The sequence below is a fragment of the Notolepis coatsorum genome (assembly GCF_963971535.1).
Source record: "Notolepis coatsorum genome assembly, chromosome: 2".
NCBI lineage: Eukaryota > Metazoa > Chordata > Actinopteri > Aulopiformes > Paralepididae > Notolepis > Notolepis coatsorum.
Genome location: NC_140166.1, coordinates 27,939,702 through 27,963,665, shown reverse-complemented (window position 1 = coordinate 27,963,665; position 23,964 = coordinate 27,939,702). Strand labels below are relative to the sequence as shown.

Genomic DNA, 23,964 nt, shown 5'->3' with positions numbered 1-23,964 from the left:
TTTTCTTTCATTTAATCCCATGTGTAATAATATTATGCTAGTCATAAAATGTGTATGTGTACCCAAGCTGGAGTCGAACCAGGATCTCCCACATGGGAGTTCAAAAACTTGATTGAAAAACATAACTTCTGCTGATTTACAGAATCAATATTGCGCTCTTGGAAAAATTGTCAGACACAGTTCAGCGGCGCTTCATAAACTTTATGCTGTATAGAAATTATGTTTATTTTGAGAAATACAATCGTAATACTTTTACTGTCCCTTTTGACAAAACACTGACTGTTTAAAAATAGTTGCTAAAGACTCAAAGCAATTGATGCAGATAAGACAGAGGGAAGGAGGCATTACTCTGTATGGTCCATAGACTGCAGTCCGCAGAAGTGTGTCCGCTGTTCTATTGCTATTCTTGTGAATGAATATTTCCATAGATTTGGGACCCTGAAATAATATGCCAAAATCATATTCCAAAAACCTGAAACTTGCATCTCCTAAACATCAAGCTTTCTACACTCTAATTTGGAACTGAAATGGTTCTGACTCCTAGAGTCTTTTTCAACAAGTGTATCTATAAAAACATTTATGATAAATACATGTGTGTATAGATGTTGTGTGTGACAAGAGACTGTGATTGCGTTAATATGATAATCAGCCAAAATATGAAAAAAGTAATCTAACCTGAAGACAACGTTGAGTACAAGAAGGAGCTTTGATTTAAATATATATATAGATATTTTTTTTTTTACCTTGGCCAGTATTTGCTTGTCCTTGATAATGTATTCGTAGGTGGTGAGCAGAACATTGAACTTCCCACTGCGAAGCTGAGGTACCAGGTTGCGCCGCAAGCCAGGAGTGCCCTTTCACACCAGACAAAAACAAACGAAAGTCAGATTCTATCTGAAGTAAGGTCGCCATCAAATCAGAATGAAGTGAGTAAAATAAAATATAAATCTACAATACCAAAAAAAGAGATGTAGCTCACCTTGTAGGATATTTTGACCACAGAGGGTGACCACTTATCAAGCTCATAAACCCAGTTGGACAAAGTCCTGGAAGAAGAAAAGGTAAAAGATTTAGTACATGTCTAGGAGAAGACTATGTATATAATATAATTAGTGCTGTCAATAGATTAAAAAAAATTACCGGTAACTAATTAATCTCACAATTTTCTGTAATTAATCTAGATTAAAAATAGCATTTTTCTACTTAAGACCGAAGCTTGTAACAGATATTTACTTGAGTAAAATCATGGAATTAATGTAAAATCAACACAAAAAAAGTATATTTAGATTCAAAGACTATTTTAATAGCTTTCTTTGAATACAGTTTCTCTCCTGTGAAATACAAATGTTCAACAAAACCATCAACATTGACTCAGCTAGACCTCTTTCTTATATCTGCAGCACTAACAGAAATAAAAACAACCCGGGCCTATGTTAAAGTGCAGGTTGGCTTAGAGGACGATAATGTCTTGTATGAACTACCAGTAATATAAATCATATTAACAACAAAAATGTGTTCCATCTTCATGTCAGATGATTTTCAAAAAGGTGCATGAGTCGATGCAAAAAAAGAACAAGCAAATATACTGCTGAAAGTTCAGAACGTTGAAGATTTTTCACTCCATAGATTAATCTAGATTAATTTATTTTAATGCTTTAAATAATTTAAATTAATCTCCAAAGTTAAAGCATTAACTTTGACAGCCCTAAATATAATATAATGTACTATTCAATATCATTCTATCATTTGATCACATCCGGAATGCATTAAGTGGCAAGTCTGGACACTTCTAAGTCAGTTTGAATTGAGGTTCTGATGAGTCAGACAGACCACATCTACACATTTGTCTAACAGGCATCATGCTCAGAATTCCACAGAGTCCATTGAGCAATGTAACAGGAATGGAGGGGAAGAGCAACATAAAAGGTCTGTGCTGCACGCAGATTCAAATAAATCCACCCTCGCCAGAAGCAGAACAGACACACAGATTCAAATAAATTAGCCTACACTCTGCCTAAGTGAGATATCCCCTGTGTGCAGACCGCAAGGCACAATCACATACGGGACAAAACACATAGCCTCATTGAGAGTTGCAAGGCAGACGAGAGCTACAGTAAATAGGTTAGAAGTTCGAAATATCCTTGTTTGAGAAGAATTTATGAATGCTGATTCATAATGAAACATTTTGCATTATTATTATTACAATAAGCACATTTCTTTTTTTGGGCAAATTCTTATTTTTGGAGGGGTAAAAAAAGATTATTGATATAATCAATCATTTTTGTTTTATCATGGCAACAACTGAAGTTTGTTTGAAGCATTTGGGTCGGCCCTACACTTTTTTTTTTTTACAATTTTTATAATCAATAATAATAGTCAATAATAGCTATATATATAATTTTTTTTCCCCTCCCGTTTTCTCCCCAATTTAGTCGTTATGCCAATTCGCCTCGTGTGTCACAGTCCTGGTTGTTGCACTACCCTCTGTCGGTCTGGAGTCTCCTCCGATACATGTGGAGTCGCCAGCCGCTTCTTTTCACCTGACAGCGAGGAGCTTTCCTGGGAGAGTGTAACACGCGCAGAGGTTCACACTCTCCACCGTGGAACTCTTTTGCATTGGACTCCTGCCGTATTGAGGTGTATTGCTGCCACCTATAGTTCAACCCATAGTACTACCGTACATACGACTGTATTTTGTATCTACAATGTTATGACCCCTGATCGTTATCAGGCCTGTCTGGGTGGTTATTAGGCCTGTCTGTGGCATAAATGGTAAATGGTGCATTTATATAGTGCTTTAATTCAAAGCGCTTTACAATTTGTTTCCTCACATTCACCCGTTCACTCACACACCGATGGTGGAGGCATCCAATGCCAACCTGCTCATCGGGAGCAATTAGGGGTTAAGTGTCTTGCTCAAGGACACTTCGACACGCTGCCCGAGAGGGAATCGAACCGGGAACCTTCCGATCACCAGACGAGCGCTCTGCCTCCTGAGCCGTGTGTGTTTGTAAGAGTGTGGGGTAATAGCTTCCAGCTGGCTGGCTCTGCCTCCCGCTGCGTGGGCTGATTATCTGAGCTACTGTTTCAGCCCTCTGTGGCGTCAGGCTCTGTGGGGCCTGTTTTCAATGTTTACTAAAAGAGATTCATTGGTCTTGGCTCGTTTTCTGTGAAGAACATATAAAAGAACCCGTTTTCATTGAGTGCACACTGTGCCCCCCCCCCCCCCCCCCCCCCCCTACACATTTATATTACATACGTGGTGTTTGGGTCTGGAAATTGTAGGTGAAAACAAGTACCGTAAACATGGTAAGAATATAACCAAAAGGTTCACTGTGTTCCTTCACTGTCTGCCTCCACCTTGTTTCATTTATATTTTTCACGAAAAACATGATTCATTCCATTCATGTCTTGATTATAATGACTCTTTTCTTTTCGTTTAGACATCACATTTTATCAGAAATGTTTTATAAATGTGATCTAGCAGAGGTAAATGGCAAATATGAACCATACGCTGTCTAGATTGCTTGTAATTGAGATAAAGTTAACACTTTGACTGCCATGAAACGTCTTTTCACGTCATTGCTGGCCATGCTCAAGTTGCCGGGGGACGCTGTACAGCGTCCTTATATCAATATTTCAAAAATCTGCGATCGGATTCATAATGTCCCCTCCGCTGGCCTGAGATCCACCAGCAGGACCCACTGAGCGCCATCTGGTGGCCGATCGGCGCAATCGCCAAACAGGATGTTGAATAGAGGTTGTCCTAGACGACCGTAGTACTTCCGGCGCTCGCTATAGGTCCCGCGACTCTGGCTCGTCACACTACATAGCGATCGATTGCCAATAACTCGATAAACAACATGATTTGGACGTATATACCATTATACAAGCTGGAGATGGACCGGGTAAATTTACATCCCATAATGATAAGATTTCAACTCGACGATGATCGCCCAACGGCGCGCGGAGACTGGGGTGAGTTTCAGCGTGTAACGTTACCGTCTTCGATACTAACTGCTATTATCAACATTTGACCCACATTAGATGATTGGTATAACGCTGCCCACGGAATTATAAACGCCCCCTAGCCCATCCGGTCAACATCAGATGACGTGTAGTAACTTCTAGAAGTACGTCTAGTTGGAATTTTTTATATCGCGCTGATTGCCATAAAACTGTATTGCATCATCAATATAATGCATTTGGGGCTATAGATCACGTTCTGGAGAAAGCTGCAGAAAGAGATGAAAACATACTTATACATTAGACCATACTTTACTATGAATATGTGAATGAAAAAGTTTAACGTTGCTACACAATGAACAATACATATAGGACTTTGAATGGGCCCTAATAATGGCAATGTAGCAATAGAATTTAAAAAGTTATAGCCATGCAAAGAAGGGGTACTTCTCCATAGACAAATAGAGCCGGCAACCTATGGTATATCATTAATTTAACCCAAGGCAACCAAAGTGTTAACATGTGTGTTTTTACATGAATTGTTATTACCTTGCCCATGAGCTACTACTACACACACACAAGCTAGGGAGCAGCAGCAGACGCGTCCTTTGCTGCCTCGAAACATAGCAGTTTTCTGTCTTAGTGCAGCTTTTTATTATATATTATAAGATTATATTTATTATATATTTTCTTTCTGTGTCTGTACCTTTGAATGCAAATGAGCTGGAACTGTGCGTGAACAATTGAACGAAATTCAGACCAAAATATATTCTAGGTCGCCATTTTGTACATTTGCTTTTTTCACATGCCAGGGTATCTGCAGGTTTAGCCCAGTCAGATTTAAGGCTTTTTAATACTTTTTAATGCCACTCAGAATTAAATTTAATACCAATTTCACAATAACAAAATGGCAAAAAAAGTTTAGGGACACATTGGTCCAAAGATGTTTATTAAAACATAAAGGAGTAACTGGATTGGATGTGACAAACATAATTATCTCTGTCTCTCTCCCTCTCTCTCTCTCTCTCTCCAGTCTTCTCTCTCTCATGTCAGAAGTCACCTCGCTGGCAGATTGCCGTCCCTCTCTCTCTCCACTCTTCTCTCTCATCATCTCATGTCAGAAGTCACCTTGCTGGCAGAACGCTGTCCCTCTCTCTCTCTCCACTTTTCTCTCTCATCATCTCATGTCAGAAGTCACCTTGCTGGCAGAACGCTGTCCCTCTCTCTCCACTCTTCTCTCTCATCATCTCATGTCAGAAGTCACCTCGCTGGCAGACTGCTGTCTCTCTCTCTCTCCACTCTTCTCTCTCATCATCTCATGTCAGAAGTCACCTTGCTGGCAGACTGCTGTCCCTCTCTCTCTCCACTCTTCTCTCTCTCATCCAGCGTTTCCGTTAGCCGGTAATTACCGGTATTTGTCCGGCAAAATCTCCTGAAGTCCGACATATTTAATTTCTCCGGTCTTAATGTCCGGTGAAAATAATTCCCTGAGTCTAAGCACAATTTGATTATTTGAATTGTATTAAAATAGGCTAAAATTAAATAGCCTATGCGATGAACGAAACGATCATTACATTTGTTTCCTCGTTGCTTCTAATAATGACAACGACGTTGTCAGCGAGAGCTTTAAAAACGTAGGTCTCGGTTCGCTTCATCGGACCAAACGCGAACCAAATATAGGAAGTGATTATTATTATTACTGCTCGCAGCACTCACTGCAAAACAAGCACACTGCATCTAATCTCTCTATCTATCTATCTCTCTCTCTCTCTCTCTCTCTCTCTCTCTCTCTCTCTCTCTCTCTATCTATCTATGTCTGTGCATCTTGGGAAGAAGGAAGAAAAAACGCGGCTTATTATTATTACCGAGGCGCGCGGCTTATTATATTATTAAAACGGCTACTTGTGGGCACTCATAAAAACACTGTGGTCTACAAGTTGTTTAGCGAGAGGATGGTGGTAGGTAATGTGCTTCAATAGAACAATGGATCAATGCCATGTCAAAACTCGGCTCCGCTGATCTGGGCTCCGCAGTACACACACAGACACACACACACGCGCGCGCGCACACACAGGATCGCAGCCACACACACATTTCCACTGTCCAATAGACAAGCGCCCTTTTCGACCGCGTGACATTGAGGTGGAGAGAGTAGTCACGCAAACCACGATAATGTTGCAGTCTCTCTGCTTTCTCAGTTCTTCGCTTGATATAATTAATACAAATGTCCAATATAACGGAATTCGTTAGCTCATAAAAATGTGATTATAACAGACTGCTGTTTAGTGTGGACCGACTGCCACATACGCGGTCTATTTTATTTCAAGTCAGCAGCAGCACGGAGACGGAGTATCGAGGGACTTATTTTATTTGGAATATATTAATGACTGTATACGCAAAAGTAGCCTAGTTTTAAGTAATAATATTATAAATCTACATGCCTTGAGGATGACATGAGCCTGCCTATCAATTGTTTTAAAGCTCAATAAACTATGACCGGAATTAATCTCATTTGTCCGGTAGTTGAAATCTTGCAGGTCACGGAGACCGGCAACAATTTTTTCTAACGGAAACCCTGCTCTCATCATCTCATGTCAGAAGTCACCTCGCTGGCAGACTGCCGTCCCTCTCTCTCTCATGTCAGAAGTCACCTCGCTGGCAGACTGCCGTCCCTCTCTCTCTCTCTCTCTCTCTCATGTCAGAAGTCACCTCGCTGGCAGACTGCCGTCCCTCTCTCTCTCCACTCTTCTCTCTCTCATCATCTCATGTCAGAAGTCACCTCGCTGGCAGACTGCCGTCCCTCTCTCTCTCCACTCTTCTCTCTCTCATCATCTCATGTCAGAAGTCACCTCGCTGGCAGACTGCCGTCCCTCTCTCTCTCCACTCTTCTCTCTCTCATCATCTAATGTCAGAAGTCACCTCGCTGGCAGACTGCCGTCCCTCTCTCTCTCCACTCTTCGCTCTCATCATCTCATGTCAGAAGTCACCTCGCTGGCAGACTGCTGTCCCTCTCTCTCTCCACTCTTCTCTCTCTCATCATCTCATGTCAGAAGTCACCTCGCTGGCAGACTGCCGTCCCTCTCTCTCTCCACTCTTCTCTCTCTCATCATCTAATGTCAGAAGTCACCTCGCTGGCAGACTGCTGTCCCTCTCTCTCTCCACTCTTCTCTCTCTCATCATCTCATGTCAGAAGTCACCTCGCTGGCAGACTGCCGTCCCTCTCTCTCTCTGTCTCTCTCTCCACTCTTCACTCTCTCATGTCTCTCATGCTTAGCGCTCAGCATGTGCGACTCGACTGCTTTCACTCCCATCGTCCCCAGTTTAAAATCAATTTTTTTTGCAGCGGGCCTCGTAATGGTCTTTGACTGGGACCAACCATGATGCAATGATGCATGATTTTATCTTTCCTGTCTATGGCATTTTTAAGACCTCTGAAAGATGGATTTAAGAAATGTTAAGACAAATTAAGGCCTTAATTGTTGATAAACTAATTTAAGACTTTTTAACGTAAGGATCCGCGGACCCCCTGACATGCACAAACGAGTCGAGGACTGTGCATTGCAATGAGCTTTTTGGTGTGACATCACAGACGGAAGGCCAAACGGCTCCTTAAAGGCACAATTTCTGAATATGGGTTGCGTGCTAAATCTGACTGGGTTGTCTTATTTCACAGTTTATGTGTTAATAGGCCCATCAGAGACCACAAGCACTGAAAGTGAGTTTTTCATAATATGGGATCTTTAATCATGTGCTTCATAATGTCATCAGAGACATTTCAAAAGCTTTCAGGTTCAACTTGAAATAAGCTGAACTAGACTGTTGAATTGGCATGGGAGCGTAATAATGAAACCTGCCATCCAGGGGAGGAAACTAACTTTTTGGCTTACCAGCCAACTGGCGAGTATCTGATTTTTTTTACCAGACAAACAGATTTTTTACCAGACAAAAAAAATCGCTAATTGTGATAATTACTTCTTTGTATGTCAAGCCGCGTCAATGTTGTGTATGCATCTGGGTAGGCACACTGTGCCTTTAAGACAGCACGGTGGTCTTACGACAGTGCTGTGAAAGTACCGTCAAGTGTTGTGGTAACGTCAGTTGGGTTGGTGTGCTGTTGACGTTGTGCACATAGATATCTATGGTTGTGCACACAGTGCACTGGTTGAGCTAGCCCCTTTCGTGACTGCGATGTGCAAGCCAGAGGCTTTTGAGCATGAAATAAAATGTCTAACCTTACGTCGTAGTCCGGTGCTTTTTCGGAAACATTATAGTCATAACAGATACACCTAGCTGGCTGCTTTGAGCACACGGGGCTAACGTTAGCTAGCAAGCAGCTATATAACGCTAACTAGAAGCTAACCACTGTATACAGTTCTAGTAGACAACATTACACCTCTGATTTAAATGTGTCCTTAGTAACTTATACTCGATGGTTGTACTAGGGTTGGATGCAGTTCCCCGTTGGTCAGTCTGTCTGTTTTCCATATTCTGCTGTGTTTAACGTTATCTGTTTGCGAGTGCTCCTGATGGCTAGCCTAGTAGTACCGCGGGACTTTTATTATTATATGTCCGCGGGTTGGCCAGTACTGCGCAAACGTTTATTAAACATTATATGTCCGCGGGTGGTCTTGTGCAGTGCTCTCGTGGCACTGTCTGTCAACTAAAGCGAACACTCAGAAGACGCGCACCGTTTGCCAGTCCAGTGATTGCAGAATGTTTTATTTTTTTGTATACTCGCCAGAGTGGCGAGTGGTCTTCATGAATCACTCGCCAAACGTAAAAAATACTCGCATTTGGCGAGTAAAGTGGCCTAATTTCCTCCCCTGCTGCCATCAGAAAGCCTCTCTGAGTGGTTGTTATCCTAATGAAATTTGGCTACGCTGGATTGTGATTGCCAAATTATAAGTAAAGGTACGGGTTGGTAATAGTTCACTATGAGCTACAGTTTATGGAATTCTCTTGGAGCTTACAAGATGTGATTATCATATGAATGCCTGAGGTGCCATACAGAATGGGGTTTTACTGACGAGAGTGGGACGATGATGAGATAGGGCATGGGGTTTTTACTGACGACAGTGGGACGATGATGAGATAGGGCATGGGGTTTTTACTGACGAGAGTGGGACGATGATGAGATAGGGCATGGGGTTTTTACTGACGAGAGTGGGACGATGATGAGATAGGGCATGGGGTTTTTACTGACGACAGTGGGACGATGATGAGATAGGGCATAGGATTTTACTGACGAGAGTGGGACGATGATGAGATAGGGCATGGGGTTTTTACTGACAAGAGTGGGACGATGATGAGATAGGGCATGGGGTTTTTACTGACGAGAGTGGGACGATGATGAGATAGGGCCCATTCAGCCTCTTGTGTTCCATCAGGTAGGTGATGAGGGCGATGGTCTGGATGGTCTTGCCCAGGCCCATCTCGTCAGCCAGGATCCCGTTCAGGTTGTTGTTATACAGGGACACCATCCACTCCAAGCCCTGGACCTGCACAGTATGAGAGACACATAAGAGGTTGAGAAAAATATACATTGTAATAATAACTAGACAATTCCGCGCGGGGGAAATTGTGAAAGTGTGGGTGACGCCTGTGCACCGCCGGCCAACGGGAGAGGGTCTCTCGCGAGTCTCTATGAGAAACGGTTCAAAGGATACAAACGGAAAAATACGAGTTTTCGGATTTTTCCAAGTTTTCGGATTTTTCCGAGTTTTCGAATTTTTCCGAGTTTTCGGACTTTTCCGAGTTTTAGACATTTTTCGGACTTTTCCGACTTGTTCAGGACTAAGGGGGTGTGGCCTAGGGGGCGTGGTCTAATGATCGGGGGAGTGGTCAACATCGACCAATGAAAGAGGATATCCCTACCGAGTACAATGGCACAATCCGCAAGTCTCTACGACAAACGGTTCAAGAGATACACTGAGGGGGTGTGGCCTAAGGGGGCGTGGTCTAATGATCGGGGGAGTGGTCAACATCGACCAATGGAAGAGGATATCCCTACCGAGTACAATGGAACAACCCGCAAGTCTCTACGACAAACGGTTCAAGAGATACACTGAGGGGGTGTGGCGTAAGTGGGCGTGGTCTAATGATCGGGGGAGTGGTCAACATCGACCAATGAAAGGTGGTCAACATCGACCAATGAAAGAGGATATCCCTACTGAGTACAATGACACAACCCGCAAGACAGAGGGCGCTGTCCAGCAATTCAGTACTGCAACACAGAGGGCAATGAAGGGTTAAGTGGATGAAGTCATTGGCAGGTCAGCTGAGCTATGAGCCATGAGCCTCACAGCTGTTAGGCTGAACGAATCATGAGCCATGAGCCACACAGGTGATGCAATCATAATGACTTGCACTTTCCATCCAATGCATGTCTATGGAGACAGATGCATGACTGCATTGTCACGTTGATTAAAAGAAAACTATACGAGATGAAGCGTTGTGACGTGCACGTGAGCACTTAAACGAGTAGGCGAAGGGTTGTGTGCGATATTGTGGCATTCCTTCGACAATTGTGGCGTCGGTGGCGATCGGAACAGAAGGGGAAAAAAGCTAAAAAATCATCGGATTCCTAGAGTGAGATTACATTGCGGTCTATGGGGAAGAAAACCTTCAAACAAATGGTCGTCAGTTGAGATAGAAATGTCCAATTCCATTTATTTTTCTTTTGTGAGCGAGCTGACAGCCGTGTCATCGTTTTGATGTGCAAAACAATATTAAAAACATTAAAAATAAGTAAATTTTGCAGTCGTTTATGGATAGAATGGTGTGGCCACTAGTCAGCTGCCTGGTCGTTTAAAGAGGCAAGTTGAACAAATTATTGTATATACTGTATTATTGTCGGACTGTATATTTCAGAATTTTTGAATGTATATACATATTTTAGAATGTGTATTTAAATTGTATTCTTATTCCTATTATTTTTTTCCCTTTTGTGTACAAATACAACATGTATTTATTTACACATCAGCATTTCTATCCAAACTGTACAGCAGCTGCATCATGGACTGCCTAAGCTCATTTTGAGTTTGATCAGATGGGAAGGCTAGCCTACTGTTTAGGTTAGGCTACGTGACGTTCCACTGGTCATATGTCAGGCATAGCTGGCGATTTACACTGTCAAAATACATTTAGATGTAAATGTATGTAAATGTGAATGTGCAAATGTGTGGAGATGGGGCGTGGTGGTGTGAGTGGCACGCGGGCTGTTTGTGTTTCCCTTCGGTCATGACATGCTTTATCGGGGGGGGTGTCTTGGATGGGGATGTGGTGGGGATTGATGTGATTGATTGATTATATTTACCTATTAAGCCAAATGATTCCGCCCAATTACAAAACCTTGAGGCCTGCTTGCTTGCCGTCAAAAAGTGGATGTCGCAAAACTTTCTACTCCTTAATGCAGATACAACTGAGATGTTAATTGTTGGCCCCCCAAACCACAGAGGCCTGTTTCAGGACATCTCCCTCAACTTTGATACTCGTCATGTATCCCAGAGCTCCACCATAAAAAACCTCTGAGTAGGGACTTCCGGTATGAGAGCAGACGGGTAACACACGTGCGATAGAGCTCCTGGTCAAATGAGCGAAAAAACGGATAAAAAAGGACCCGAAAAGTGATTAAAAATTAAAATGCACACGAGAAGTAAGGAGGAGACAACGATTGTGAAGGAAAGAGAAATGGAGAACACACGAGAAGAAGAGAATTTGAAGAAACAGAGTCCCCGAAGCGAAGCCGAGAAGAGACAGGCGGAAGAAGGGGGAGGTCCCACTGAGGCAGACACAGGAATGCCAGGATGGGCCGTGGTCATGCAGGCCGGGATACTGGAGAACATAACAGCGGCGATAAAACTGAACACGGACACGATAAGGAATGATATTGGGAAGCTACGGGAGGAATTGAGGAAGGAACAGGAGGACTTCAGAGGTGAAATGAATACAGAACTCAAAAGGGTGGAGGAGAAGATGGCGGAACAGGACAGAAACGTGACCGAGTTACAGACTAGGACGGCACAAGCGGAGGAATGGAACACAGAGATACACGAGGTATTAACATGTGCGATTCAGAAACAAGAACAGATGGAGACAAAGATGTCGGACATGGAGGGGAGGTCACGGAGAAATAACATCAGAATATGGGGATTGAAAGAAGGAGTCGAAGGGGAATCGGTGACCCATTATGTAGAAAAGCTTATCAAGGAGCAATTGAAGGAGACGGGACTGGAAAAAATGGAGATTCAGAGGGCCCACAGGGCGTTGGCTCCGAGACCGAAACCGGACAGACCTCCGAGAGCGGTGATTATTAACTTTCTGAGATTTGAGATTAAGGAATTGATACTCAGAACCGCGTGGACCAAGAAGATTGAAATCGAAGGGAAAAGACTATCGTTTGATCACGATTACTCGACAGCGGTAGCAATAACACGCAGGTCCTACGCGGGACTGAAGAAAACTCTGAAAGAAAACGGAATGAGATTCCAGTCACCCATGACCTCGCTAAGGATTCACTGGGAGGAAGGGACGGTGACGTATGCGACGGCACGAGAGGCGACGCAGGAGATGAGACGACGGGGGATGCAGATGGCAGAGGACGGAGAAGGAAGGAGCCAGGAGGACCAGACGCGGAGCCTGCAGCAGAGATTGGAGGGGGCACGCAGATGGACCAGAGTAGGAGACCGAAAGCAGGGAGAGGAGGGAGGAGAGAGGAGAAGGCCGAGGTGAAACGTGACAGAACGAGGGCGGAGACGGACGAGGAGGCCAGAGACGGAGAAGGAGGGGAGAGGAGGCGGGAGGAGGCGAACGGATGAGTACATGCACAAGAGATTGAAAAAACTATTCAAATAGAGACAAAATATAGAAACTGAAATAACATATGCATAAACACACATTCTCAGGTAGAGGCAGGATATAGAAATGAACACAACGTATACATGGACACATAATACACAAGCTGATGGAGGAAATAAATGGAAATATAACTAGGTTTGATAGACGAGACACAGAACATACTGAAACAAATACATAGACACACGCTGCGAGTAACACAGTTGGGAGGGATTAAGGGGATAAATGGACATCAGATAGAAAATAGAGGGGAGGAAAAGAAAGTAAAAAGGGGTACACAGGAGACACCGCACACGGGTATGGGAGGAAGGAGGGACATTGAAACATATGAGTCACATTGAGAGGGACCTAGGAAAAGAGGGTCTTTGGTCAGAAGGAAGGACAGAGCGCTTTTGACCAGGAGCTCAACAGCAAAAAAAAAACAGTAAGAAAGCTGGACAAATATGACGAGCGATTGGGGGTAAGGGTTTCAAACCCCCAAGCCGTCAGGAGGGGGCCTCTCGCTAGGAGAGCAATTACCCCTCACCCACCAGCAGGGGACAGGGGGGGACACAGGGACCCCCCGAACGCCTTGGGAGCACTTAATGTAAAGTTTATGTTTTTTATTTATGTTAATCATTATATGTATTCGGTGAAGAGAGCGGAGGCTCCAACCGGAGGGGGGAATGAATGTGACATGGGGGGGACTGACAGACGAAAGAAGAAGAAAGATGACAATGGTTAAAGGTATAAAAATGATGTCGTTAAACGTTAATGGAATGAATAATGCTATAAAGAGGAACAAAGTGATGTTGAAATGTAAAAAAAGTGAGATGGAAGTGATTTTTCTGCAGGAGACACATTTAGTAATAATAATAATAATAATTTAGGACCTGCTCCGAGGTCATCATTTGGCACACATGCGAACCATGCATACAATGCGTATCTGCGATTAACCCATCCCGTCGTCCTTCCCCCCCAAGGGCAGCCGGGAGCAGACAGGCGCGACGTGAGCCGCGCCAGGGGACCAATCCAAGTGCTCCTGTCCGTCTTCGTCAAGGACGCCACAGCGTTAGCGATCTTGTTGTTGTGCATGTTTTTCCATTGGGTTTATCTTATCGGGGGGGGAAACCCTTGCGAGCACGGGGAGAACATGCAAACTCCACACAGAAAGGCCTGGGAGATACCCCACCTGGGTAACTGGCATCATGGAAACCTGGTCCCCAAGCGGGATTCGAACCCTGGACCTTCTTGCTGTGAGGCGACAGTGTTAACCACTACACCACGTGCCGCCTAGTAGCACAGGATCATGAGAAACTGAAGAGATTTGGATATGAAAATGCATACTATAGTTCCTTTAAACAGAACCCGAGGAGAGGAGTAATCACGTTAATCAAAAACAGTCAAATTTGAATTGATCAAGGAAGTAAGAGACAAGGAGGGAAGGTTTGTTCTGGTGAAGGGGAAAATGGAGGGCCAAATGGTTACGTTAGTGAATGTTTATGCACCCCCAGAGAGTGAGAGGGATTTATATGAGACCATTTTTGATATGATAGTGATGGAACTAGAAGGGATATTGATATGCACAGGAGATTTTAACGTAGTACTGAATCACGACCTAGACACCACGAGTACTAGAAAAGGACGAGCACCCATCAGTAGATATATGAATATTCAGATGACGGAAATGGGAATTACAGATGTTTGGAGGGGGATGCACGCCATGGACAGGGAATACACACATTACTCACACCCACACGTGACATATGCGAGAATAGACTACTTTTTGATGACGACGGGGGACAGTTACAGGGCACGGGAGAGCAGTATAGGAGTGGCGGACATATCGGATCACAGTGCCATATATCTGACAGTAGATCTAGAAGGGAGATGGAGGAACACGATTTGGAGACTAAATGTAGGAATATTAAATAACAAGGGGGTGGTGAGTCAGATCAAGGAGGAGATAGCCAGGTATAAGGAAGAAAATGACAACGGGGCGGTAGACCCTAACATTCTATGGGACACACTGAAGGTGGTGATAAGGGGGAAATTGATGGAAAAAACAGCAATGCTGAAGAAGGCCAGAACGGAGACATATCACAATCTGATAGGGAAGCTGAAGAAGCTAGAGGGGAGACACCAGATATCAAAAGAACAGGAAACGCTCGGAGAAATCAAAGAAGTAAAGGCCAGGATAAATAGGGAATTATTGACGGAAATAGAAAAGAAAGCGAGGTTCATGAAACAAAAGTACTATGAAGGGGGACCAAAAGCGACCAGACTGTTGGCTAGGAGAATTAGGACGCAACAGAAGTTGAACACTGTAACTGAGGGGTACAATTCCCTGACTGTATTGAATAAGTATGGTATCATTAAACCACTACTGAGTTATGTACTTTACTACTGGCCATACAGTACACAGGTATATGTGATGAACACCCACACAATAACACGGCTTAACAAAGAAAGTCCTGTTTGGAATATTTATAAGAGCATCAATATTATCTTACAGTATTGAGAATTAGAGTCGCGCATGTAAGGCGAAGAATGTGCATGAATAGGTCAAGAGCGTAAGTCCATGAGCATATTACGATGGGGATAATTAATACCACCTGTAGCATAAGAATTATATAAGGTACACTCGTAGGTCAGCTGGAGATACTAGGGGCGTTCCCTCCGGTTGTAAGCCAGCAGGGGAGAGGAATTGTCGGGAGCAAAAGTCTGGATCAACGAGGAATAAAGAGACTCCAGGTACAGGAGACGGTGCAATAATCCCTTGATCCTTAGACAAAGCAACAGCTATACTCCGGTATGCACTGCAGCATGGATGAAAGCTAGCCAGCCTCTGAGTCCTAGAGGCGGGCTCGACGGGGCTCCTCACAGGGTATATCCCACACGGTAGTGGGGGTAGACGGTTCTCTGCTCCAGCAGCCACAGGACCAAAGCAATATAATCCAGCCGAAAAGGGCTCTGCATTCGTCGGTGTAGGTTATCCAGTGTACATATCCACACGGTTCTCATCTAGGGCTCCTCGGATGGCGGCACAAGGTTAGGCCGCCCAGCCTGGATAAGCACACTAGCTCGGTACGATGAAACGTTGGTAATGCTGGTCACTGTAGAACGGTAGCCGCACGATACACTATACATAATAGACTTACTTAATAATAGAATAGGTCGAACTCGACGATACAGCGTTAAACTCTGACACTTCAGCTATCAATTCGCACGCGGTCTCAAGGCTCTATTTCGGGGCAAAACGGGCCCACTTCACAGCACGTTGTATCGTGGTGAAGGCTTCTGCTTTTAGTTACTAAGTGCATCTGTATCCACCTACGCCGTATTTATACGTAAGGTGAATAATCTAGTACCAGCCTTATTTCTGTCTCGTATTACTGCGCAAACCTGGGCATGTTGAGACATGTCTTAGCGGTGACTTTGAACTAGACATTGGGGGTATGGCCGTGGCGCCTAGGGGGGTCGCTGTCCAATAGGAGAACGAATATTATGGTCTGACCTGTACTAGGTAAAGGGATATTCCGTGTATATGTACAAAGAATATACAAGGGATATCAGACGATATACAAATACTATACAATATATCTCAAGTAATAAATATATATATTCGGTTTAATCTGACCCTTTGTAACAGCCGCCTCCTAATTAGTCCGCACCTAATTAGATAAGCAGAGACAGATTAACCGCCTTGTCCACTACTCAATGTCCGTTGTGAGGAGTAGGGCAATTCACAAAGTCAGGGGGTCATGGTCGTCATTAAGAGAGTCGGGGAGCCTTGGCAACTCTATCAGCCTCGCCACGGGTCGGGTGTATGTCCGCCCCTGGACGAGCACTTCTGCCGCTCTGACCTTTCCGTCGGCACCAGTGATCACTTTGCTTACGCGGCCGGCCGGCCACATAGCTCGGGGTAGTGACTGGTCGATAATCATGACGACTGTGCCCTCCGTCAAATTGTCTCTTTCTTTTACCCATTTCTGGCGGGTCTGTAGAGACGGTAGATAGTGGAGGAGGAAACTGTTCCAAAACTTGTCAGCCAATACTTGACTGTACCGCCACATTCTTCGGCCGTTCGCTTCCTCAGGTCTGTACACTGTCTGTGGGAGCGCGGGGTCCAGCCGCACCATCAAGAGAGTGTTGGGGGTGACTGGGTCGACATCTGCTACATCACTTGAGACGTAACCGAGGGGCTTTGAGTTCAATACTCCCTCGATCTCCGTGAGGACTGTCGTGAGGACTTCTTCCGCCACGGTCTGGGCCCCAAGCACGGCGTACAGGGCTGTCTTTATTGAACGTACTTCTCGTTCCCAAGTTCCCCCGAAGTGAGGGGCATTCGGGGGGTTAAACTGGAAATCAATCTGAGAGGGAGCGAGGTGGGTCTTAAGTTCTGGGCCCATAGCTTGGAAGCTCTCTCTCAGCTCTCTTTCTCCGCCTTTGAAGTTTGTCCCGTGATCAGACAATAATATAGACGGTTTTCCTTTCCGCGCTGTGAATCTCCGGAAGGCCATAAGGAATGAGTCCGTACTCATGGTTGGAAGGAGTTCTATGTGTATCGCTCGGGTGGTCATGCATTTGAATACAATACCCCACCGCTTCTCCGTCCCTCTTCCTTTCTTCACATACAGCGGGCCGAAACAGTCCATACCGGTGGAGTGAAAGGGCTTGTCGCCGACTCGGAGGCGACAGGGGGGTAGGTCAGCCATCCTGGGTATACTGGGCTGTGCTCGCCACTTGCGACAGTCTAGACAGGTCCGCTGGAAGCGTCGTACTGCTTCTCTTCCTTGCAGTATCCAATAGCGACGTCTGATCTCAGCGAAGACTCTCTCTGCCCCGGCGTGGTGCACGTCCTCGTCGTATTTCTTTATGATGAGCTCTGTGACCTTGTGTCGGCTGTTGAGGACTATCGGGAACTTGACGTCATCCGTTAAGTCTGGGGCCCTTCTCAGACGACCACCCACTCTGATGAGATTATGGGCGTCGCACTCAGGGGCCAAGTGGAGCAGTCTGCTGTCTGACGGGACTGGCTTTGATCCCTGCAGACAGTCTAGCTCGTCGGGGAACGAGTCTCTTTGGGCTCGCTGTAGCAGAAGGAGTTCTGCTTCTTCGTAATCAGCTGCATTAATGTCAGTAGTGGAGGGGACCTCAGGGTGGTGCCACAGGAATGTCTTTAACTGCGCACTCTCAAGGGTAGGGCAGTCGTCTATGTTGGGATCTGTGGGGACTGGTGTGTGCGTCAACCCACAGAACATAGATTTCTTCATCTCTGCCTCCTCTTTACTAGCCTCCCGTGGGGTGGGTGTAGGCCACTCTTCTTCCGGGAGCTTGAGGAACTCGGGACCGTCACTATAGAGATTGTGACGTGTGAGGTCATCCAGGGACATTCCCCGTGTGATGACGTCTGCTGGGTTCTGTTTTGTGTCCACGTACCTCCAGCATGCTGCTTCTGTTAAATCTTGGATCTCTGTGATTCTGACTCCCACGAAGACCTTGTATCTACACGAATCGGACTGGATCCATGTGAGTACGGTCATGGAGTCTGACCACAGGATTGTTCTTTGCACCGGGATGGTGAGTTCACGTTGGATTAACGTGGCGAGTTGCGCTCCTACTAGGGCTGCGCAGAGCTCTAGACGCGGGATCGATTGTTGCTTGCGGGGGGCTATTCTTGAACGAGCCAGGATGAAGGCGGTATGTATTTCTCCTCCCTCCTCTCGGGCCCGCAAGTAGGCCACCGAACCGTAGGCTACTTCGGAGGCGTCGCTGAAGACGTGCAGGTCCATCTGACACGTCTCCAGCCGCACTGTGGGTGGGAAGTAGCTGCGGCGTATGTTGACACCTGGGAGCAAGCTGAGTTCTGTTTCCCACTCTCTCCATGTGGAAGCAAGGTGGTCGGGTATGGGGTCGTCCCAGCCCTGGTCCTTGTCCCATAGCGCTCGTACAATCATCTTTGCCCTGGTGGTGTAAGGTAGAATACATCCCAACGGGTCATATTGTCTGGCGAGTGTTCTGTATACACTCCGTCTGGTGGTCGGTAGTGAAATCGACCTTCCCTGCTCCTTGGTCAGGGGTGTGTGTCTATAATGGAGCGAGTCTGTTTTGAAGCGCCAGACTAGTCCTAATGTCATTTCTTGGGCTTCACCTGGGATGGTCGCCATCCAGGTCTCGCTGCTTGCTGCCTTGTCCTCTGGGGAGAGGCTGCGCAGTACTTGAGGGTCGCTGCTGGCCCACTGCCGGAGATCAAAGCCGCCTTTGATCAGGGAGGCGCGGAGCTTGAGTAGGAGGGCCTCTGCCTCTTCTGGCGTCGAGACGCTTTGCAGACAGTTGTCCACGTAGAAACTCTTTTCTACACTTTGTCAGACCTCCTCATCAGCTGCTGGGTCCTCTGCGACATGTTTTTGCAGTGCGAACGTAGCACAGCATGGGCTGCATGTGGTTCCGAAAGGGAGGACTTCCCATTGATAGATGGATGGTTGCTCATCCCCGATCCTCTCTCTCCATAAGAACCGCAGCAGGGGCTTGTCCTCTTCCACTAGTCGCACCTGCAGGAACATCCCTTTGATGTCGCCGCTGATGGCCACCTTGTTCTGGCGGAAACGTAGCAACACGCCTAGTAGGGAGGGGCCGAGTGTTGGGCCGGGCAAGAGCTCTTTATTCAGATTTTGTGATCCGATCTGGTAGCTGCAGTTAAACACAATACGATCCTTGCCGTTGTGGTGGACCTTGTGGTGGGGCACGTACCATGATTCGGTCGTCTGATCGGCCTCTTGAATGTCAATTCTCTTTTTTTTTTGATCCACTTTTTCTCCCATTTTTCTATATTTTCTCCCATCCCAATTTCGTATCATCCAATTCAACCCTCCCCTGTCACGAACACTGTTTCTTGCCTCCCACAAGCCGGCTGCAATGTGGACTAAGTCATACATAGCACAAGTCCCCTCCGGTACTTGAGGTAACAGCAGTCGCATCTTTTCACCTGCGCAGCTCGATCTCTCAGTGTCGAGGAGTAACGCGTGGGAGGCTCACGCTGCCCCCGACACTTCCTGATTCTACTGCGCAGGCGCACCAACCGACTTGTAGGAGTCGCTTGTTCACAACGTTCGATCCCCACCCTTCAGTTTTCCCTCCCCGTAATACGGCCAATGTGTATTACTGCGGACGACCAGCTAAACTGAAAACAATGTGGAGAGCTGGATTCGAACACGCGAATCCTAGCGTCTCCACACTGGTGGCGAGTGCCTTGCCCACTACACCACCTAGCCGCCCTGAATGTCAATTCTCTTTATGTGTCCCGCTGTGATTAGCTTGTCAATCTCAGCGCGGTACACAGTAGCTTGAGCGGGGTCTCTGGCTAGGCGCCGCTCTGTGTTCAGTAGATATCGCTCCGTCGCTTCTTTTGGGGCGTGGAAGGTAGGCATACCCTCTCGCCTCAGGAGTGGAGTTGTGTATCTCATCACTCCGTTGACTTTGACTCTCTTTGTCCCCTGCTCGAGGAGGGCTATGGCATAAATGTCTTCCTTGGAACGAATGTTTCTTTTCGTTCTTAAAGGGCATTGTCTCTAGTGTCCATAGCCTCTCGACGTGCTGTAAGAGGGCGGTGTCTTCTTCTGTCACTCTGGAGTGGAGGCAGCGAGTGGCTGCTGTTCGGTTGGGAGACCTGGAGAGGGGGCCTTGTAGTGTCCATCCTAGGCGGGTCTCGACTGCTGCTGGACAGCCTCTGGGCCCAGTGTGGACCCGGTCCGTCGGGACGATGAGGTGTGCGTGGTCGGATCCTATGAGCAGGGTCGGGGTGGCGCCGTCTATGAGCGGTATAGGTAGTTGACGCAGGTGCACGTATTTGTCCATCAGCTTGGCGATGGGGTAGGTGTACCGCGACAGGCCTATGTCTTGGCTGGTGAAAGCGTTAGTGATCCTATACCGTCTCTCTGGCTGCCCGCTTGCTGCGATAGTGAAGGAGACGTTCTCACCCTTGATCGTCTTCAGGTCTCTTCTTATAGTCCGAATCGTCATCGTTTCTTCGCTCCCCCGCAGCCCCAGCTGGGCCGCAGCGGATGCGAGGAGGAGAGTCTTTTCTGACCCGTCGTCAAGGACGGCGTAGGTGTCCATGACCTTGTCCTCGTAGCTTAATGTTACTCGGACCACCTTCAAGAACACCCGGGCGCCCCCGCTGCTGGCGGGGTCAATGTACATGACGCTTGCTTTGGTGCTGCTTGAGGGTGCGGGTTTTCTTCTGTTACTGTCATGTAAAACGTCCAAGTGGGCTCCGTCACACCGACTACACCTCTTCTTCAAGCGACACTCGGCTGCCATGTGGCTGCACGCACAGCGGTAACAGCGGCGGTTGGACTTTATCCATTGACTCACCTCGTCGGCGGTCATCTTCTTGAACGTGTCACAGTGTGACAGCCAGTGTTCTTTCTCGCAGTACTGGCAAGGAGGTGGCTGCCGTCTGCGCTGCGGGCGATCTAGCTTAGGAGAACCGTTTGTGGAGTGTTCATCGCTGGCCATGTCAATATTAATATTATATTAATATTACGCTAATTACCATCCGGCTCGAAGGACCAATTGTAACTGAGGGGTACAATTCCCTGACTGTATTGAATAAGTATGGTATCATTAAACCACTACTGAGTTATGTACTTTACTACTGGCCATACAGTACACAGGTATATGTGATGAACAGTGATGCCGGTAACGCATCCAGACCACTTCAGATATCTACAGATTAGAGATTACTATAATAGAGAAATAAGAGGGGACAAGGAAGAAGAACAGAATGGAATAATTAGGATGATAGTAAGGGCATACGAAGGAGGGAAAGGAAGGGTAATATCAGCACTGTACCGGGCTATAATGACCAGCAAGGGACACACAACCGATTATATAAGGGAGAAATGGGAGAGAGAACTAGAGATAGGAATAACAGGGAAGGAATGGGGGAACATATGCGAGGTGCAACATTCAACAACAGGATCGAGAATATGGAAAGAATTTGGATGGAAAAACATAATCAGATTCTTTATAACCCCAGAGCTGAAGGGAAAATATGCACCAACACAAAGAGCATGCTGGAGGATGTGTGGGAAGGAGGGGGCAAATCACACGCACATATTCTGGGGATGTCAGAAGCTGAAAGGGTATTGGGAGGAGATAGGGGAAGCAATGATCAGAATATTAGGATACGGGTTACCACAAACAGGACTGGTGCTTTACTTAGGAGACCTGACACACGAGGGAATACAAGGGGGGGACAAATATTTAATAAAGATAATGTTGATAGCGGCCAGAAAAGCAATAACGAGACTGTGGTACAAGGAAGACCCACCGACAATAGCACAATGGGTAGGAATAGTGGAAGAAATACAGGATATGGAGAGGATAACACACATGCTGAGGTTACAGGAAGAGAAATTTGGGGAAAGAGGGAGGATTATAAAGGGAACGAAAACGACATCACAGAGGAAGAACCAAATGCAACACAAGAGGGCGAAGGGTAAAGGAGGAAAGAAGTTCAAGGAGGGTCTCTGAACCCATGTCACACAACTATGCTTTAGTTAGTATTTTCAATTTTTTTTGGGGGTATTACAATTGCTTTATGTTTTTATACTTTATTATTTATGTCTGTTTAACGGTGTGATATTAATATTCAGGGATGATGTGGTTTGTGTATGGGTGAATCAAAAGGCAAAGTGAAAGTTAATAAAAAAAAAAGAAAAAAAAAAGGACGAAGGATAAGGGAAGAAAGAAGCTCAAGGAGGGTCTCTGGACCCAGATCACACATATATGCCTTAGTCAGTATTTGTCATCTTTGAGTAGGAATTACATTTTTATACCTGTTTAAGGGAGGTACACAATCAGCCTTTGTATTAAGTACCTGGAAAACAAATGTAGGGGAACCAGACAACTAACCATGATACCCATGTAAATATTTATGTGCACTGTTTTTTTTTGTTTTTATTGTGATGTTAGTTTCTTTTTTTTTGTAAGTGCTGTTTGTCTATAACTGTTAATAAAAATTTAAGTTTATTCCTCCCTCTCATTTAATGCACATATAAAAAATGTCACCAAAATTGCCTTCTTCCATCTTCGTAATATCGCAAAAATTCGCACCATTTTAACTCTGGCTGATGCTGAAACCCTGATTCATGCTTTTGTCTCATCACATCTGGACTACTGTAATGCACTTTTTTCAGGCCTACCTAATTCAAGCATCAAAAATCTTTAACTCGTGCAAAATGTGGCTGCACGGATACTAACTAGAACTAAAAGATTTGATCACATCACACCAGTTTTGTCCGCCCTACACTGGCTTCCTATTCAAGCCCGATCTGACTTTAAAGTGCTACTCCTCACCTACAACATTTTAAATGGGCTTGCACCGCTCTATCTATCCGATCTCATCTCTCGATACTCGCCCGCTCGTGCTCTGCGCTCACAAAATGCGGGGCTTCTATCGATTCCTAGGGTTAAAAAGAAATCCGCCGGCCACAGAGCCTTTGTCTACCGCGCTCCCTACCTGTGGAACAAATTACCTGCCGTCGTCAGCGGCGCCTGCTCTGTCGAAGCTTTTAAATCCCTGCTTAAGACCCATCTTTTCTCTCTCCTTCAACCTACCCTGATCTCACCTGGTCGGGGACTGACCTTTAGATTAATCTGTCTAGTTTAGTTAGGATGTCTATTTTCTCCCATCTCTGCTTTTCCGCAGCACTACAAACATGGGAACTCTCTAACCCCCCCCCCATCTCTCTGAGTGCCTGCTGTCTCATAGTGCTGACCAAGGTGATGGATGTCTCGGGGTCTTGGCCAAGATTGCAGAGACTGCTCTACATGCACCACCGAGGCCACGGATCAGCTCCTTACCGTCTTCTGTCCGTGGTCTGTCAACATGGTCTGTCAACGTGGTTTCATTGCTGGGTTAAGTACTTCTATTCTATTCACATATATGCTTACCACTTGTATCTATTGCTATGTCCGCCCACTACAATCACGCAAGCTGTCTAACGCCTGTCCCGTCTCCCTGTGAGTTGCTATCCCGGAGTGCTGACCGGAGTGTCGGACGTCCCGTGATGAAGACCGGGAGGATGCGACCCTCTCTGCATGCCCTCCTGTCTCCGGCGGTCTCGTAGTGGTGACCGGAGTGCTGGACGTCCCGCG

The 23,964-nt window shown here is 45.9% G+C and overlaps 1 protein-coding gene across 4 annotated transcripts in view; it reads right to left on the bottom strand.

The window, feature by feature from the left end:
* The window catches only part of smarca2 (SWI/SNF related BAF chromatin remodeling complex subunit ATPase 2), a 188,643-nt gene that overhangs the window by 77,313 nt on the left and 87,366 nt on the right, over positions 1-23,964 (bottom strand). For 3 of the 4 annotated variants that reach the window (XM_084308943.1, XM_084308938.1, XM_084308939.1), the window contains 3 exons: positions 9,301-9,464; positions 980-1,046; positions 744-854 (listed from right to left, as the gene is read on the bottom strand). In XM_084308943.1, coding sequence (XP_084165069.1) covers positions 744-854; positions 980-1,046; positions 9,301-9,464 — 342 coding nt within the window. Of the gene's footprint in view, positions 1-743; positions 855-979; positions 1,047-8,993; positions 9,014-9,300; positions 9,465-23,964 lie in introns of those variants that run through there. The other variant, XM_084308940.1, reaches the window with a different exon arrangement.